The sequence below is a fragment of the Mesocricetus auratus genome, unplaced genomic scaffold, assembly GCF_017639785.1.
Source record: "Mesocricetus auratus isolate SY011 unplaced genomic scaffold, BCM_Maur_2.0 Super-Scaffold_100008, whole genome shotgun sequence".
Taxonomy (NCBI): Eukaryota; Metazoa; Chordata; class Mammalia; order Rodentia; family Cricetidae; genus Mesocricetus; species Mesocricetus auratus.
Genome location: NW_024429192.1, coordinates 82,390,838 through 82,407,884, shown reverse-complemented (window position 1 = coordinate 82,407,884; position 17,047 = coordinate 82,390,838). Strand labels below are relative to the sequence as shown.

Here is a 17,047-nt window from a genome sequence, read left to right as displayed (position 1 = left end):
CCACCAGACACAGCATGGGGGTTGGTGGAAGAGCCTTTGGGAGAAAACTTGGGTCCTAAGTGACATACATGGCTATGGCTTTCTGCTTGTAGGGAGGCTGGGACCACATCTCTGTCCGAGCCAATGCCACCATGGTACCCAGGAACGTGTCCAGGGAACAGGAGGCCCATGGTCAAGGTCCCGTTTACTGCTGAAGCCTCTCCTCAACCAGAGGCAAGGATGGTTTGAGCCTGAAGGACTGGAACGGAACTTTTCTTGTGTAGTATGGGAGGACATCACCCTGGCCCAGACATGCACGGGCAGTCAGGCCAAAGTCAGCCATTTCTGAAGCACTGACAAAAGGCCTAGAGATGTAACTGGGGGGGGCAGTCCCTCAGGTGTTCCCAGTCTGTGGGGGGTGCTGGAGGGAAGATGGAAGGAGATGACCACTGCCTGGGGCCCTCAGCCCTGATCCCTCCCTGTTACACCTCCCAGCTTTCCAGACCAGGTCCTCAGAGCCCTCCAGAAACTCTGGTCCTAAAGAGGCAGATCCTGGGAGGGGCCTTCCTCACCTGGAGACCCTAAATCACCCCCAGGGGAAACAGCTGTGAGGCTCAGGTCTCCAAGCTTCAGTTTGCAGACAACCCTCATCAGGTTTTCCAAATGGGGTTTTGCTTCAAAAGTTAAGCCAAGGAGTTGGTGGCTGATGCCTATGTGCCGGGCTCTCAGGAGACTGAGGCAGGAGGATTGTGAGTTTGAGACTACCCAAGACTACCTACATAGCAAGACTGTCTCACACACACACAAAAATCTACATAAATAAACCAGGCACGATGGTGCATGCCTGCAATCCCAGTACTCTGAAGGCAAGAAGAGCAGGAGTTCAAGGCTATCCTCAGTACGTTTGAGACCAGCCTGGGCTACATGAAACCCTGCTTCTGGAACCCGGTGGCTCGTATCCTGGTTTGGGGTCCCCTCCTGGGGTGCACTGCAAGGTAGTCTCCATGTAGAGAATCAGCATTGTGAGCCCCAGTTTAACTCCTCTTTCAGTTATGGGGGCGGGGCCTCCTTGCCAGGGATCTTGTTGCAGGGTGGCCAGGTCTGGGTGGAGGCAGCTTGCACCCTAGACTTGGGTGAGGAATTCTGTGCCCTGTGGAGAGGGTATGGCCAGAACTATCTTATGCCCCAGGGCTGGGCAGAAGGCGCCTGCTGTCCGGAGATTAGAGCTCTGGCCTGCCTGTCATGGCCTAAGCCCTGGCCCCTGGCATGTGTGCCCCGTAGGTGATGTCTCATGTTTCAGACACCGCTCAGGAGCTGCCAGAGCCCCATCTTTGTTCATTTGAGACAGGACACACTCACCCCTAACTGGTTTGCCCTGGAGTCCTCCGTGTGATGTCATGGTCAGGAAGAGTTCCATTCTGCATGAAGGCTGTTCCCAGAAGCTAAGAGGAAACTACTCTGAGGCCCCATCCCAATGACATCTAGGAGCCCCATGTCCTCAGCATTTCCAGAGGTGGGACTAGACACATCCATGTGCAGAGAGATGTTCCAGTCACCCTCCTGTCTGCATGTCAGGATCAGGTTTCCTAGTGGGCATCCCGGTTTGTCCCCTAGCAACTGTGACCTATGTGTTCTGCTGCAGATGGCTCTCAACAGAGCACCACAAGGATGTCACTCTGCCCATTAGCCAGAGTGACACCTCCTTTTGCCGCTGAGCACCAACTGTTTACCCCCTCAGTCGGACCAAACTGTCTAGGCTCCACAGATATTCTATTTAATAAAAATTTATACCATGGCATGGCATGACTGATATATTTTTATTACACATTTGGATTAAAAGGCATAGGTCTCCAGGTGCCTGTGCCTAGGACCAAAGCATGGTGGCAGTAAAATATTTTCATTTCAAGATGCAGCTGACAATTTCATTAGTACTTTACAGGAACCATTAGGGAAAAAAGCCAGTTCAAGTCACTGAAGGAATGTTTTCACTGCAGTGACAGGCAGGGCGCAGGTCGTTCTGTTCATCTTGGTCTTTCCAGACAGGTCACATTTCCTGTTTCTCTGCTTGTGTTGATGGGAAGCCGATCAGCTCTGGTGGCTCCGCAGTCCAGGTGACCTGGTTGGGGGAAGCTCTATCCCTCTCGTCCAGGGGCTTGAGTCAACTCAGCAGGAATGAAGACACTAGGCTGGGGTGGAGATCACTTGGGTTCAATCCCCAGAACTGCCTAAACTGGGCATGGGGGTACATGCCAGCAGTCTATCCCAACGTAAGAGGCAAGAGGATGAGAAGTTCATCCTTCACTACATAGCAAGTCAAAGGTCAACCTAGACTGAGACCTATCTCAAAAGAAAGAAAGAAAAAAGAAAGAAAGAAAGAAAGAAAGAAAGAAAGAAAGAAAGAAAGAAAGAAAGAAAGAAAAAAGAACAAGCCTGGACTTGGGACAGGGAGACAGACCATCAGGCCTTACTGGCATCACAGACTTGTCTGTCACCAGTAAAGAGCTGAAGAGCGAGGCCAAATGCCATCCTCTGGGAAGCAGGGGTGGTGCAAGGACCAGCTCGTGGGGCACAAAGAGCCACGAGGCTGTGGCCATGCAAGGCAGTGACCCTGGACAGCCCTGGGCTGTAGCCAGGTCTTAGGGCAGAAGTTCGGCTGGACATTTTCCCTTCCTCCCTGTGCTTCCAGGCAAGGTCCAGCAAAATGAGCTGAGCTCTGGCCTTGGCTCATATGGAAGCCAGCCACCGGGTTTGTAGTACTGTCCCGTCGGCAGAGGTCTTTTGTGTTCCACTGGGCAGGTCCCCCACAACAAGGAATATCTGGGCTCTGTCTCTCCAACTTGGAGTTGTGCCTGGTCTCAGGGCACATTGGCAAATTCCCTAACTATTGACCTTTCCCAGTAACCATCCCTGAATCACAGACACAAAGGCCTTCAGTCTACCCAACCTATGATCTGTGAAAGGACCAGACAAAAACCCAAGTCTCACTGAGATGGAGAGATCAGCACCCCCAGGCCCAGTGTAGCTATTATCTGTTTCTTGGGGTACCAGGGCTATCCCCCTATAACTATGTTCACAGTGTCCAGGAGGCTGAAGCAGGAGGATGGGCCAAGCACAAGTTCAAAACCAGCCTGGGCTGCATAATTTGAACCAATGTGAGCTACATATAGTGAGATTCCTGTCATTCCAAAAATAAGTGGGGGCACGGACCCCAAGAAACCCCAGGACAGTTCTGAGAAGAAAGGCAACGGAGGAAGGAGAGGCACCTGACAGCTAAGTAGTGAAGCCTGGCAGATCCAGTGGGGCAGGAACGCCCCACAGAAGGAAGCTGGGCTTGAGGAAGCTAGTTGCCAACCACTCAAACCTTATTCCTCACCAGCTTGGAGGAGGGGCAAGCCTGTCACTCCAGCTTCCGCCTCAGAGAAAACACCAAAGGTACCAAGAGATAAGTCCCATGAGCTTGTGGAAAAACACGTGGCATACACCAGGGGCAAAGGCAAGACGAACGAAAACTACTAAGTATGGCGGTGCACCCCTGGAATCAAGACTGGGGGTACAGGTGTGGGAAGCCTGCAAAAGGCCCAGGGCAAGTCTATCCCTGTACAGGGGCTCAAGGGTTCTCTTCATAAAGACCCTGTCTGGTGCCCACATAGGGCCGCAGATCCCAGGCCCCACAGCCTAGGGCACTTAACTTTCCAGAAGTCTCCATTTGGGAATAACAGAGAATCCCCTTATCCATTTCAAGTCCTACGAGGCCTTTCTAACCCAGTTGTTGAGTTGGGCCCAGGTTATCTGGGCTGCCAAGATGACTCGTGCAGAACAAGCTGCCATCTTGGCTTTGCTATCGTCGCTGGTGAGCTGTGGGCCCAGCCTCCATGTAGCCCCACAATACAGGATGGGTCTTAGGCTCAGCGGTAGCAGGGGCATTTGTAAGTCAAGTTCTCCCTGCACCAAAAATAAAAAGAATTGTGAGGAAGGCAAGCACGTTCCCATCTTGCCTATTTTGTGAAAAGAGCTACAGGGACTGGGCAGGCTTTCCTCAGAGATTTGGACCTCAATATGATTTGACGTTGTCCCCTGGGTGGCTAGGGAAAACTGCACCATGTTGTTGGCTGAGATGAATTTCAAGGAAAATGGAATCTTGGGCTGCGGGGTGTAGCTCGGTGCTCATTTAACATGCAGAGCCCTTGGTTCAGTCCCTAGCACCACACCATGTGGTGACGTGTGCCTGTAATCCCAGCCATAGAGAAGGTGGAGGCAGGAGGATGAGGAGTTCCAGGTCAGCCTGGGCCATACAAGAGTCTCTGGTCAACAACAAAATCCCCTGAACAACCTCAACAGTGTCATCACCAGGCGGGAGGGACCAGAGTTAAGATGAGCAGGCGAGGTCAGCACTGTCAACCTACCCCGGAGCCCAGAGCGGGTGCTAGCTCCCCTCTCTGAAACTGTGGATCTGTGTAGAGTACCGTTGCAGGTGGCCTTGGGGCTGGTCCTCGGTGGCCCCCAGCATGGCCCCGGCCACCTGCTGCTGCTGCTGCTGCTGCTGGTGATGGTAGTGTTCGTAGAGTTTAGGGCCTGGCGCAGGACCCGGCCCCTCCAGCCCTGGGAGGCGGCTGCTGGACATAGTGAGTATGGTGGCGGTCAGTGACTTGATGTAGTTCTTGGCCAGTGTGAGGGTCTCGATCTTGGAGAGTTTCTTGTCGGCCCGTACATGCGGGATGACCTCACGCAGTGCTTGGAAGGCATTGTTGAGTTTATGCATCCGTTGTCTTTCCCGCTCATTGCTCTCCAGTCGCCTCTGGACACTGTTCTCCCTGCGGCTCCCGGACCCCTGTCGCCGGCGGTTGACTTCTGCTCGAGCTCCACCTGCACGGGCCGTCTTACTTCGAAGACCCTTTGTCAGCTCTGACCCCCCTGAACCTGACTGGGGTCTGTCGGGAGTCTGCTCTCCAGGGGTGGCTTCTGGGTCCTGCATGGGTGTCCTGCGCCGGGGAGGTCGGTTCTTGGTCTTCATAGCTTGTTTTCCAGGAGGCGGTGGCTAGGAGAGGCCCTTCAAACTGAAATTCAGAACACAGCCCCTCTGCAGTCACTCAGTGTGGCCAGTGAGCACGCAGCGTGGCTGTCCCATCGTTTCTCTCCAATGCAATGGTATCGCTAGCCGGTGCAGCCGACCATTGGTGCATGGTGCCACTGTGTGCCTCCCATTCACACTGAGCCCTGAGCTGACTCACCTGTGCTCCCGTGGATCTCACTCCCTCCCCACCGATCTGGGAACCCTTTTCAGGTCCCACGTCCCTTACCATTGCAAGTGCCTCCTGAGCCTATGTAACCCTCGACCATTTGTTTAAACCACCCAGAAACAGGTCCCAACCCTGGCTTATGGGGTCTCCCCAGCACTGTAAGTTGTCCCAGGGACCGGCAGCAACCGTTAGACAGCACGCTTATAGCTCTCCTGGACGTGACACAGGCCCAGACACTACCAGAACCAGAACTGCAGTAAGTGCACACAGGACAGCTCACAGGCCGGACTGACAGTTGCCAAGGCCCTGCAGCAGCCCCCAGTTCCACCACGTGGATGGCACTAGCCAGTCTGAGGGGGAGCCACATCTGTTTTCCTCCCACCCCGAACCAGCCGTCCATCTGGTCCTGCCCCTGGGTGCTCTCCCAGTAGTCCCATCCACTTCCCCCAATCCCTTGGTTTACCTGGGGATCAGATCCGAGGCCGCACGCGCTGAAGCTGCCCACGGGGGACAAGGACACGTAGCTTTAGCCACCGCGGGCGGGGCCGCACGAAGCACGTAAATGAGCTCGCCGGGCGGGGTCAGGGCGGCACCTGCGGCCACACCCCCCACTCTGGGGACCTGTGCCGACCCGCCTCCCCTCTCCCTCTGGGTCTGAGAGGCCGCGGTGTCTCTGGGGACCCGCTGGGGCGGGGGAAGTCCCGGACTGCACCTGGTCAGTGCACCTGGCATTGGGGTTAAGGCTCAGAACAGAGTCTAGGATAAGCCACCCTGTGTAATCTTACAGGAACGGCGGCCACATCCCTGAACAAAGCTGGCAAGACTTTCTACCCTGGCCCAGAACACCCTGAATTTTCCAGCAGACCCTGTGGGTCCTAAGGGCTCGAGAATACAACAGCTTTTCCCAGCTTCCAGTCTCTCCCGACTGGAATGGGGTGGGTCAGGGAGGCCACCCAGGTTACTAAATCTCGTAGCGGCAGGGTGTCACTGTCTTCAACAGGGCTTAAAACGAAACACCTAGCTGCATACCTGCTTTAACGAATGGCACCTGACTCGGTTTCTCCAAGGGAATTACAACATCAAAGGTTGTGTGGCGGGGAGATGGCCATGTGGGTAGAGGCATCTGACATCAAGTCTGACGACTGAAGTCTGGGATCCACATGGTGGAGGGAGAACTCACTCCCCCAAGTTGTCCATGTCATGGTGCTCACAGAAAACAGCTTTCTTGTTTGGCTTTGTTTTGTATGTTTGCTCATAGGTCAGAGGACAACTTGCAGGAGTCTGTGCTCTCCTCCGGACACACCATGCAAGTCCAGGGGTTGAACTCAAGTCATTACGCTTGGCTACAAGTGACTGAGCCATTTTGATGACTGTAGCACAGGTTGCTCTTAAGCTCCTGATCCTCTAGTCTCTGCCTCCCAAGCACTAGAATTACAACCAGGTACAAGCACAAAACACAAGATCAACTTGTGTTTCGGACTGTTGACAAAAATGTGCTGAAAATTATACATTCTTGGATTCAGTGAATGCTATGGTCACAGAGTGTACCAACCCTCCTGCCTCAGCTCTCTGGTGCGGGATCATTAAGTGTGGCTGGCCACTATGCTCAATAAAGGAGCTCCCCCCCCCCAAGAGCTGATAGGGCATATCAAAATGCAGCCAGGAGTCTGAGTGAGTTCTCATGTTTGCCAGGTTTTGGTGTCACTACCTGTGACCCAGCCTGCCTATGGGCAATGTAGGAAGTTGTCACCTTACTCAGACTACTTGAACTTCAATAAGAGAACAGGAGACAGGGGTCAGGGGCCATGGAGACATCCCAATACTGCTATTGTTTTTGGGACAGGACCTCATTCATACCATAGCCCAGGCTGGTCTTGGGCTCATGGCAATCCTCCTGCCTTAGTATCCCAGGTGCTGGGATAAAGGCATGCACCATACCAAGACCAGTGAAAGGCTGTTGTGTCTGCTGTGTTGGGGTGGTGTGCATGCGGTATCGGTGTATGTACACATGCATAGTGTGTGAAGGTCAGAGTTCAGCGTCAACTGTTATGCCCCAGGCACGCCAGCATTTTTTGTTTGACAGGATCTCTCACTGGCCTGGAATGGGCGTAGTATGCTATGCTGACCAGTGAACCCCAGAACTGGATGACAAGCTTGCAGGCTCCACCTTACCTGGCCTTTTCATTTTCAAGCACCATGGGTTTTAGAAATTGAACACAGGTCTTAGCAAATAAGCCATTTCCCAGTTGAAGTTGTGAGCTTCTTGGAGTAGTATTGGGGGCTGGGCCAAGACAGCATAAACCAAACCTCACCTGAACTCTTCATTAAAAAAGAAAGGCTGGGATTACAGAAATCACAGCCACATGTGCAGACCCTACAGTCCCGAGTGAGTTTCATGTTTGGAAGGTGTGGGTGTCACTACCTATGGGCAATGTGGAAGCTGTCACCTCCCTCACTCCTCATGCCCTCAGGACTGTGGGGGCTTAGAGAACCAAAGCATCAGGCCAACCCCACTAATGGAAAAAACAAGGAATAAATGTAGCAACGGAGTTTATAAATATATAACTATATTTATTTTGAATATTAAATAGTTTTAAATTACAAGCAATTTATTGAATCACACTAAGCTTCAATATACAGTAAAAATCTTACAATTTAAAAATGTACACAATTTAAACTCCAAGTTCGTTAACTGTTATATTGCCATGAACCCCTTCTGACTGTGTTAAGTACAACCCAATAGATGGCAGGCCTGGTGGGTGTGACTGCCCCACCCAGGTCTCTGGTTGTGGACGCAATGAAACCGTGGATACATGCACAAGTCTGGTCATCAAGACCCAGGCTCGCTGTGTAGGCTTTAGCAACCAAACACCACATGTTCAACCACTGGGATGGTTGTGGGTGACACAATACTGTCAGCGCTTCTTACAAACTTATTTATAAGTTAAACGGAGTTTCCTAACAGCCAAGATTGCACCACCCTGTCTGCTACTTAGGGGATAGTGGGATGTATGTTGGAAGTGACTGTGTCTACCCATTCTTACGGGAAGGTGACTTCCCTCGAGGTGGGTGCTCTGAAGCGTGGCACACAGAACCTGACACTTGGTTGCACCTGAGTTTCCAGGTGATGGGCTGAGGGGGAGGTGAGGAGCTGCCTGCTTTCTTCCCCAGCCTTGGGGACAAACGTGCAATATGTCACTAATTCTACAGATACCCTATGAGAAATATGGGGGAGGGGGTTCAAAGGGTATTTCACAGCAGGGTGACAGACTTCCTTGGATAAACCCATCTTTCTAAAAACCTGTACATTTGGAGATAGAAGGGAGGCTGTTCACAACTTCAGTCTTTCGATGACTGACTTCTGGCCCAGACAGAGTCGGGTCTCACAGGAAGGAAACTACTTTTTCCTTTCTGACTTACGACTGGTAAACGTATAACAAATGGAGGTTATCAAAGAGGGACATGGAGGGCTCATTATTTTTATTAGGTTCCAGTTTGGTAGGTGAGGATGGGCACTCAAGGGAGGGCAGGAAAAGAATTACTGAGCCCACCCCATGCCAACTACAGGGCAAGTTTGGAAAGCCCACCAACAGCAACCAAATTATCATTAAAAACAACAAAACCAGCTGGGTGTGGTGGCAGCACTCGGGAGGCAGAGGCAGGCGGATCTCTGTGAGTTAGAGACCAGCCTGGTCTACAGAGTGAGTTTTAGGGCAGCCAGGGCTACACAGAGAAACCCTGTCTTGAGAAAGTCAAACACAAAAACAAAACAAAACAAAACCAAAAACAAAACCCATATCAGATGGCAAAGCACATGCTCACATTTCAAAAATGGCAGAAGTTTAATCTATGGAGATTTCTGTATATTGCTTGAGACTCTGGGAGGGTGTGTTGACAAGTGTTTTATAAAAAGCCTTCCCTTCCATGCGATGCCACAGAAAGACCAACCCCATCCCCACCCCCACCCCAACTCCCAACTGAATATATAAAATGTTGCTGTTTTGGCAATTAACGATGAGAGCGATATAGATATAAATATAAATGGGAACTGTATTATTAAAATCCTTTCAACATGGTGGAAGATGGCCAGCCCTCAGACATCAATAAATCTATCCCAGGTTGACTTCGTAAGAAGGCTATATATAGTCTATAGATCCACATGATTGCAATCAGTGAATCTGAACTTATTACATCTATAATTTGAAAAAAATCTTATTATAATTGCTTCTCTCTTTCTCAACTAAGACTGGTAGATAGAGGTAAGAATTAAAAAAAAATCAGAAAGTCCACATAGCAAAAAATTCAGTTATGACAATTTTGGCAAAATTACTTTCAAATGCCCTGTTTGTAATCTACACGTCACAAGATCCAGTGCTTTCTACAGATCCCAGTCGTACTAGGTCTGCACCAAATATGGGGAAACGAGACTCTCTGCTCTCAACTGTCCTCTGCTGATCATAACGATATTGCTTAGTATAAAAATTCATGGATTGAATCAGAGTTGATAATAAAGATCATAATTTGCTACGTAAACTCAAGCTGACATCCACACTTGAACTCTGTAGGAGGAGGGTCCAAGTCCCTCTGATTGACATCACGATGTCCCGCCAGGGCCTGGAGACTCACCCCAATGTTTCACTGTAGTCTGTATAGTGGGGTCAGCACCAGAAGTATTTGGGATGAGCAGCCCATGTAAGAAGAGCCACCCCAACAGGTGCAGTTCCTGCTCAACATGGCCTTGCCATGGCACTAGCCACAGACTCTTCCTTATGTTAAAGCAGGACTCCTGGCAGCAGAGCAAGTCCAGCCTTGTGCTGGGGACACCAGATTCTTTCGGTGATGTACTGAGGCTATGCTGAAGACTCGAGATCCCTTTCAGAATATGAGGAGAGCTGGGTGCTTGATACAGAAGGGGCAGCATGCGTGGGTTTCCCAGGCCAGCCAGGAGGCCATGCCGAGGTCCCTGTCCTCCTCTTTGCAGTTACAGGCAGGTCCAGGATGCTGCCTGTCACCTGGGTGCTGTGGCCTGGAATGAGAAGCCCCAATCCCAGACATTTGAAACAGCTCTCAGCAGCACCCGCAGTGGACACACTGCTCTTTGCACCCACAGTTCTTTGTAGGGCCTCAGGGCCTCAGACATATGACATCTCTTGCAGACTGGCCTCTGTGGAGAGGAAGTGGTGTGGGCCTCACCTGCCACACCAGAAAATGGCCCTGGGCCCTGAGTTCTGGGTGCATCTCTTATTGGATTTCTACCAAGAGGATTTAAAAACACAAGAGGCAGGGTGGGCTGCTCAGAGAGCATCCACCTTATACAGAAACATGCTTGATGCAGTCAATAAAACAAAGCAGCAGTTTGAACTCATCAAAAATATTTTCTCTAGAAACATAGAACACAAACACCAAAGTCAGCATGGCCTGGAAAAGAGTACCTGTGTACAGTTCCCACAGGTCTCAAGACACAACACTCAAAATATCGAAGCTTTACAGTACCATGCAGGGCAAACATGGGAGAAGACAGGGGTGGGGGGAGAGATCAAACCAGTGGACAGCACCATCTTGGCCTGCCATGTTTTCCTTGTATAATTTATGATGCTGTACAATATTGGGAGCTCAAACACTCACCCACAGTGCAGTCAGAGAGCAATTAGTGATTTCCTTACAAACAATAAATATGGCTGGCTTGTGCCCATTCCCCTGGTAAACCCCTTTGTGGCACCTGTGCCCAAACTAGAGGCACAGGTGTGGTGGGGAAGACACCCACACAGAAAGCAGACCCATGACCTGGGGTGCACAGGTCCCCCAACATTCATGCGCCAAAGATGTGTGGCAGTGAGGCCACCTTAACAGGATGCCTAGCACAGAGCGCTTCTAGTGCGTGAGAATGCCGGCGAGGGCTGCAGAGGGTGCTGGCTTCCTGGCCCGGTGGCCCGGCTCCCCGTCACTCCTGAGCCTTTCTCTGTCTGGTGCCAGTCACCAAGGAGTCGATGTCGTTGCTCAGATGGATGTGCAGGAACACTGCTTGGGCAGGGAGAGTGTCCACAGCCGCCTAATCCTTCTCTCCATCCTCACTGCTGCCTATTTCCCAGACAGAAGCGACATGACAAAGAGGGTCAGTTTTAAGAACTGAATACCCAGATACTAACAGCACAGAGGTAGCCAGACCAGAACAGCAGGAAAAGGGACTGCAGCTGGTGCCTGGCTGCTTCGCGCCTTCCTGTGCTGCCCTGTCTGTCTCTCCATCCCACAGACTGCAGACTTCTGCACACACAGCTGCTTGGCTCCCACAGTGGCTCCATGGCCACACTCAGGGGCACTGAAGTAAACCAGTCTGACCCGCACACCTGCCCCCCAGAGATCCTTAGGCACAGGCACTATCTCATCGGCACAAGTGAAAACTATGTAAACAAATAAAAGCACTTTATATCCTACATTTATTATTTGATCTGTAAACTTCAAATAAAAAACGTACCTATTAACATTTATCTTCCAATCTTGGTATAGGGAAAGGGGCCCATATGTTCAGGTATTGCTACTTCAAATTGGCCCCTGCTGTGAGCTCCCAGCTGGCCCTCTGGTATCGCATGGAGACCAAAACTTAATGGCAAAATCAACACTGCCAGGGTAGAGACAGAGAGCCTGGGCTCCAACCCAAACCACAGGTCAAGTGTGCCTTGAGCAGGTGCCTGTGCAGGGCGCTCCTCTGGGAGAGAAGCGTGACCCAGGGAAGCAGGACTGGCAAGAAGGGGAAAGAAAACAGAACCCTCTCTAGGACCTCCAAGATCTCCAGGGTCAGGCCAGCAGGGTTATACAGAAATAAGCATTGGGAGCGATTCTAAACGGGAGAAATGTGGTTGTATATGCACTGTCAAGCCTGTGAGTGATACTCTAGGCCTGTTCTTTCACCTACATGGGTATATGAGGCAGAAAGATCGAAAGTTCAAGGCCAAACTAGATACAAGTCTAGCAGAGCAACTTGGTGAGATTCTGTCTCAAAAACAAAACAAAGAGTAAGAAGTGATCTGGGGATGAAGATTAGTGGTAAAGCATTGAGGGACTGGGGTGTGGCTCAGGGGTAGATCATCATCTGCCTAGAATTCCCCAGTGAGGGGCTAAGGTGTGGCTCAGGGGTAGATCATCTGCCTAGAATTCCCCAGTGAGGGGATATACCTCAACGGTAGAAAAATGTGCTAAGTATACCCAAGGAACCACCCCTAGCACAAACTGAGAATTTTCAAGCAAATTTGTAATCTACTCAGGAAAGACTAAAATAGCATCACATCACCACTCCTTTGGGTCTAGGATAGGTGAGCACTCCTGGATGAAAGCCACCATGCCTCTGCCATGGCCCCACCCCCAGCACGCACAGGGCCCCTCTCACCTCCTTGTTCAATGTCCGAGTCCGTGAGGTGTGTGAGAGAGAAGCTGGCAATGTTGGCAGGAGAGATGGAGAACCTGGAGCAGGGAGACACATGTGGCCAGCTCTGCTCTGCACTCCTGGTCGGTGGTGGGGGAGAAAAGTATTTGGAGCTTTGAAGAGAAGGCTTGGAGCCCAGAAGGCTTGTTTTTGACATGAAAGGATCTGGGGAGAAGTCGTCATCCCATTCAAAGCCTCCACCTGCAGTAAGAACATCACCCTGTTATCACTTTACGCAATCAACTCATGATAAGGAGAGGGAGCCCAGGGCATTCCGACACAAGCCGTCAACAGATGGCAGGGCAGAAACACAGGGGAAGTGTGTTTCTTCAGGGGTCATTTAAAAACAAACGATGTTCCTTTCCAACAATGTTAGCATTAGCCAGGCGTGGTGGCACTTGGGAGGCAAAGATGGGGGACCTCTATTGCATTCTAGGCCAGCCTGGTCTACAGAGTGAGACTCTTGTCATAAAGACAAGCAAACAAAACAAAACAAACCCCACCCCCCAAATAATGTTCCTTTTCACTGCCTTTGCAACTGATCTGCACGGCACAATCAAATACCTTCTTCATCTGTGGAGCTCTCCGAATTCATGCACCTGCCCAGGTAGGGTGAGCCCGAGGATGCTGCTGGGCTGCTGGGCCCAGGACCATGTGCTTCTCCTCCGCAGTGCCCCAGCTCTTTGGTGGGAGTTTCCTGGAAAGCCAAACAAATATTCTAGTTTTTAGAGCCCAAATATCTGTCCCCACCCAGGCTGACAGGCTCATCGGATGAGGTGAACTAAAGAGTTATTTACTTTATGTGAGGAAGAAAGCATCAGGCCGTCAGGATTTGGAGTTACAGATGACTATGAATTGCCAAATGGGTGCTGGGAACCCAGGTCCTATGCAAAGGCAGCCCTGTTCTTAACCTAGGAGTCAGCTTTCCAGGCCCCACCCCACCACCCTTATGACACAACCTCATTATGTAGACCAGGCTGGCCTCACACTCTAGACATCTACCTGCCTCTCAGTTTCTAGATGGCTGGGACTAAAGGTTGCATCACCAAAACCAGTTCTTTCCAGCCCCCTTTCTTTTCTTTCCTTCCTCCCTTTCTCTCTTTTCTTTCTTTCCCCGCACCCCCCACCCCTGAAATAAGGTTTCTCTATGTAGCCCTGGCTGTCCTGGAACTCACTCTGTAGACCAGGCTGGCCAGAAGTCACAGAGATCCGCCTGCCTCTGCCTCCTGAGTGCTGGGATTAAATGTGTTGCTGCCACCACTTAGCCTCTTCATTTTTAAAGACAATCTGCGTCTGTAACCCAGAGAGGTCTCAAACTTGCTATCTAGCTCACGCTGGCATTAGTCTTTTGATCCCTTCAGTCTCCTGAATCATGGGATTACAGGCCTGTACCACTATGTATGGCAAAGTCCTGCCATATACGGTCCCTTGAATGCAGCTCTAGCATCTGTACAGGTCATGTGAAACCTCTAAAAAGAAAAGAACAAGCAGGAGGAAAGCGGCCCAGACTCCAAAGTGGCACCAAACTGGCACTGTGTGGCAGACAGAATGCCTTTGGAATGCCCTGGCCTGGACAGGGTTGCGGGTTCTAGGAAAGGAAGGGATCTTCTAATCCTCAGAGCAAGACAATCCCAAGGTTCTTTTCTCTCCTTGTCCCTGTTCTGTTCCTGTCACCCCATCTCCATGTAGTCTGATGGCTGGTTCTGAAGAGGACCCCTGATGTTTTATGATTTCCTTCCTTGTGTGGCAGACTTGGGCACCATCTTCCTGCTTGGAGGACCAAGAAGGTGTACAGGACTGGGTTTACAGGGATATCACCAAGGGGCATTCAAAAAAGCAACAAAGTGAGCCGGGCGGTGGTGGCGCATGCCTTTAATCCCAGCACTTGAGAGGCAGAGACAGGTGGATTTCTGTGAGTTCGAGGCCGGGCTGGATGACAGCCTCCAACACAATACTGAGAAACCCTGTCTCGTAAAAAAAAAAAAAAAACAAAAACAAAAAAAAAAAAAAAACAAAAAAAAAAGCAACAAGTGTTGAGGAGCTGACCCCAAACAACATACCAAAGCTGTGAAAACTGGACTGTGGGGATGCAGGGGTGCCACCAAGCTCCAGCCTGGCCAGAAGGTACATCGGAGCCACAGACTGGAAAGAGGAACTAGTACTGATACCGAAGCTCACAGGAGGTTGGCTGGAGCTTGTGGCCTAAGACAAACATGGCAACACTCTGCACCACCCTGAAGACAGATGCCCCATAGCATGATGGGAACACACAAAATCTACAGTGACCCAGCCTTCAAGTAGCCAGGACAACCTCACTGTACAGAGGTCCACACAGGAGCCAAAGGTCATGAGCACTGGGATTATGTGAAGAGAGTTTAAACAGGGAACTGAATGCTGAGGGGAAAGAGCTGTCAACTCAGAATCTATGCTCAGAGAAAGGATCTTCCAGGAGTAAGTATGAAGCGCTGAAGACAGAACAAAAGCAGACAGGACCATAGGTTGAATATAAAACCATTTGCCTTGAGTTGTTTTCTTTCTTTGTACAAAAATTATCATATTGCTTTTGTATACTTATTTATTTACTCTCTGGAGGGTATGCGATATGTAATGGCATACATGTGGGGGTCAGAGGACAATTTGTGGAAGTCAGTTCTCTCATCTATGTAGGTCCTAGACACTGACCTTGGATTGCTGGGCTCGGGAGCAAGCACTTTTTACAACTGAGCTATCTTGCTAGCCTCTGAGTGCACCCCACCGTGTGTGGGCATGTGAGCGTGCACATGAGCATGCGCTAAGGCAGGGTCTCATGGAACCCAGGCTGGCCTCCAACTATCTATGTAGCCAAGGACAACTTGGAGCTTCTAATCCTGAGTGCTGGGCTTACAGCTTGTGTACTACCATGCTCATTTTATGGGGTGCTGGTATTTACATATGCTAGGTAAATAGTCTACCAATTAAGTTTCACCTCTAGCTCATGCTTGTGAATTTCTTAAAATGTTTGATGACTGAAAGCAAAACACATTGCACTATTTTTTCTTTCTTCTTTTGGTCATGGTGGCAAGGCCTCACACATGTAATAAATGTATAAAATAAATGCAGTAACAATTATAAAAAGGAGATCTTCAAGTCTTGAAAACCACATAACATACATCTAAGTCTTTGGTGAGTCAGAGAGGAAGTCTTAAGGAAAATGAGAAAACCATTTGAGCTGGATGAAAACAAAAGGACATATTTCAAATCTGTGGAAAGCAACTAGAGCACCAAGAAGGAAATTATGCCACGAAAGCTTAATAGAAAAAAAGAAGTCTTAAGTTCCAAAGTTTTTACTTTACAAATCTAGAAAAAGGGGTTCAGCAGTTAAGAACACAGGTTGCTCTTCCAGAGGACCTGGATTGATTCCTAGCACCCACACAGTGGTTCACAACCATCTGTAACTACAGTTCCAGGGGATCTAATGCCCTCTTCTGGCCTCTGTAGGCACTGCGTGCATGTGGTGCCCAGACATATATGCAGGTAAAACACCCATACTCATTAAAAAAAAAACAAACGAACTAACAAAAAACTGGAAAATGAAAAGCAAACCCAAGTGTGTAGAAGGAAATATTAAAGATGAAGCAGGAACCAATTGACACTGAAAAGGGAAAAATAATAAAGAAAAACAAAAATGAAAACAACCCATCCATCATGAAACCAAAAGCCATTCTTTGGAGAGATTAACAAATCTTACAGTGTTTCCAGAAGCTCCCTGAGGAAGAAGGCTCTTCCCTACTCATCAGTCTAGCCATGGTCCTGAAATCACAGCCAAAGATAGCACCAAACAGCAAAGCTAAATAAAGCAACAAGAGGGCCCAAAACCCTAATCAACTCTACAATCAAAAGAGGCAGGCTCTCATTCTGGCTCTAGGAGCCATCATGGCTGGACAGTTCTGGAGGGCGGCTTGGGGAGAACAGCAGGAGAAGGGAGGCAGCCCCCTGGTCTGCCCGTGAGTCAGGCTAAGCCAGGTCTGTGTCTTCTTTCCACCACCACCCAATCCCACATGAGGCAGCAGGAAATGGGCGGGTTTTGTTTGCTTACTTTTATCTGTTGTGGACCATGTAGGGCTCAGCAAGCCAGGCACACACTCTATGGCTGAGCTGCAGCCCCAGCCCTAAGAAGCTTGGTAAGAAGGAAGGTGACCAGGGTCTTAGTGACAACGGGGAATAGTGCCTGGAAGCCTCTACTGTGGAACCCTGAGAAGCTCTTCCCAGAGGCCAAGATGAAGTCAAGGGCTTAGCTCTGAGAACTAAGCAAAAACTGGGCAAGCAGTATCAGAGACACCAAGGTCCCTGCACTTTCTGGCACACAGTGAGAACCATTCTCAGGCCTCATGACCTCAAAGATTAATTATAATCCGATTCAAAAAGCAAATTCAGG

The 17,047-nt window shown here is 50.0% G+C and overlaps 3 protein-coding genes across 7 annotated transcripts in view; 1 reads left to right on the top strand and 2 right to left on the bottom strand.

Annotated features, from left to right (window-relative positions):
• Positions 1-1,777, top strand: part of Tecpr1 (tectonin beta-propeller repeat containing 1) — a 28,662-nt gene extending 26,885 nt beyond the window's left edge. For all 3 annotated transcript variants that reach the window (XM_013120470.3, XM_005079929.4, XM_021232967.2), the window contains one exon: positions 93-1,777. In XM_013120470.3, the coding sequence (XP_012975924.1) occupies positions 93-194 (102 nt within the window). In that variant the 3' untranslated portion in view covers positions 195-1,777. The remainder of the gene's footprint in view (positions 1-92) is intronic.
• On the bottom strand, positions 1,778-5,792 carry Bhlha15 (basic helix-loop-helix family member a15). The gene is made up of 2 exons (XM_021232968.2): positions 5,680-5,792; positions 1,778-5,033 (listed from the first exon to the last, which is right to left on the bottom strand). The coding sequence occupies exon 2, from the start codon at positions 4,988-4,990 to the stop codon at positions 4,403-4,405; it is 588 nt and encodes a 195-aa protein (XP_021088627.1). The 5' UTR covers positions 4,991-5,033; positions 5,680-5,792; the 3' UTR covers positions 1,778-4,402.
• Positions 5,793-7,766: 1,974 nt separating this feature from the next.
• Lmtk2 (lemur tyrosine kinase 2) overlaps positions 7,767-17,047 on the bottom strand; it is an 89,995-nt gene continuing 80,714 nt past the window's right edge. For all 3 annotated transcript variants that reach the window (XM_013120495.3, XM_013120497.3, XM_013120498.3), the window contains exons 12-14: positions 13,198-13,330; positions 12,598-12,834; positions 7,767-11,294 (exon numbers count right to left, since the gene is read on the bottom strand). In XM_013120495.3, coding sequence (XP_012975949.1) covers positions 11,266-11,294; positions 12,598-12,834; positions 13,198-13,330 — 399 coding nt within the window. In that variant the 3' untranslated portion in view covers positions 7,767-11,265. The remainder of the gene's footprint in view (positions 11,295-12,597; positions 12,835-13,197; positions 13,331-17,047) is intronic.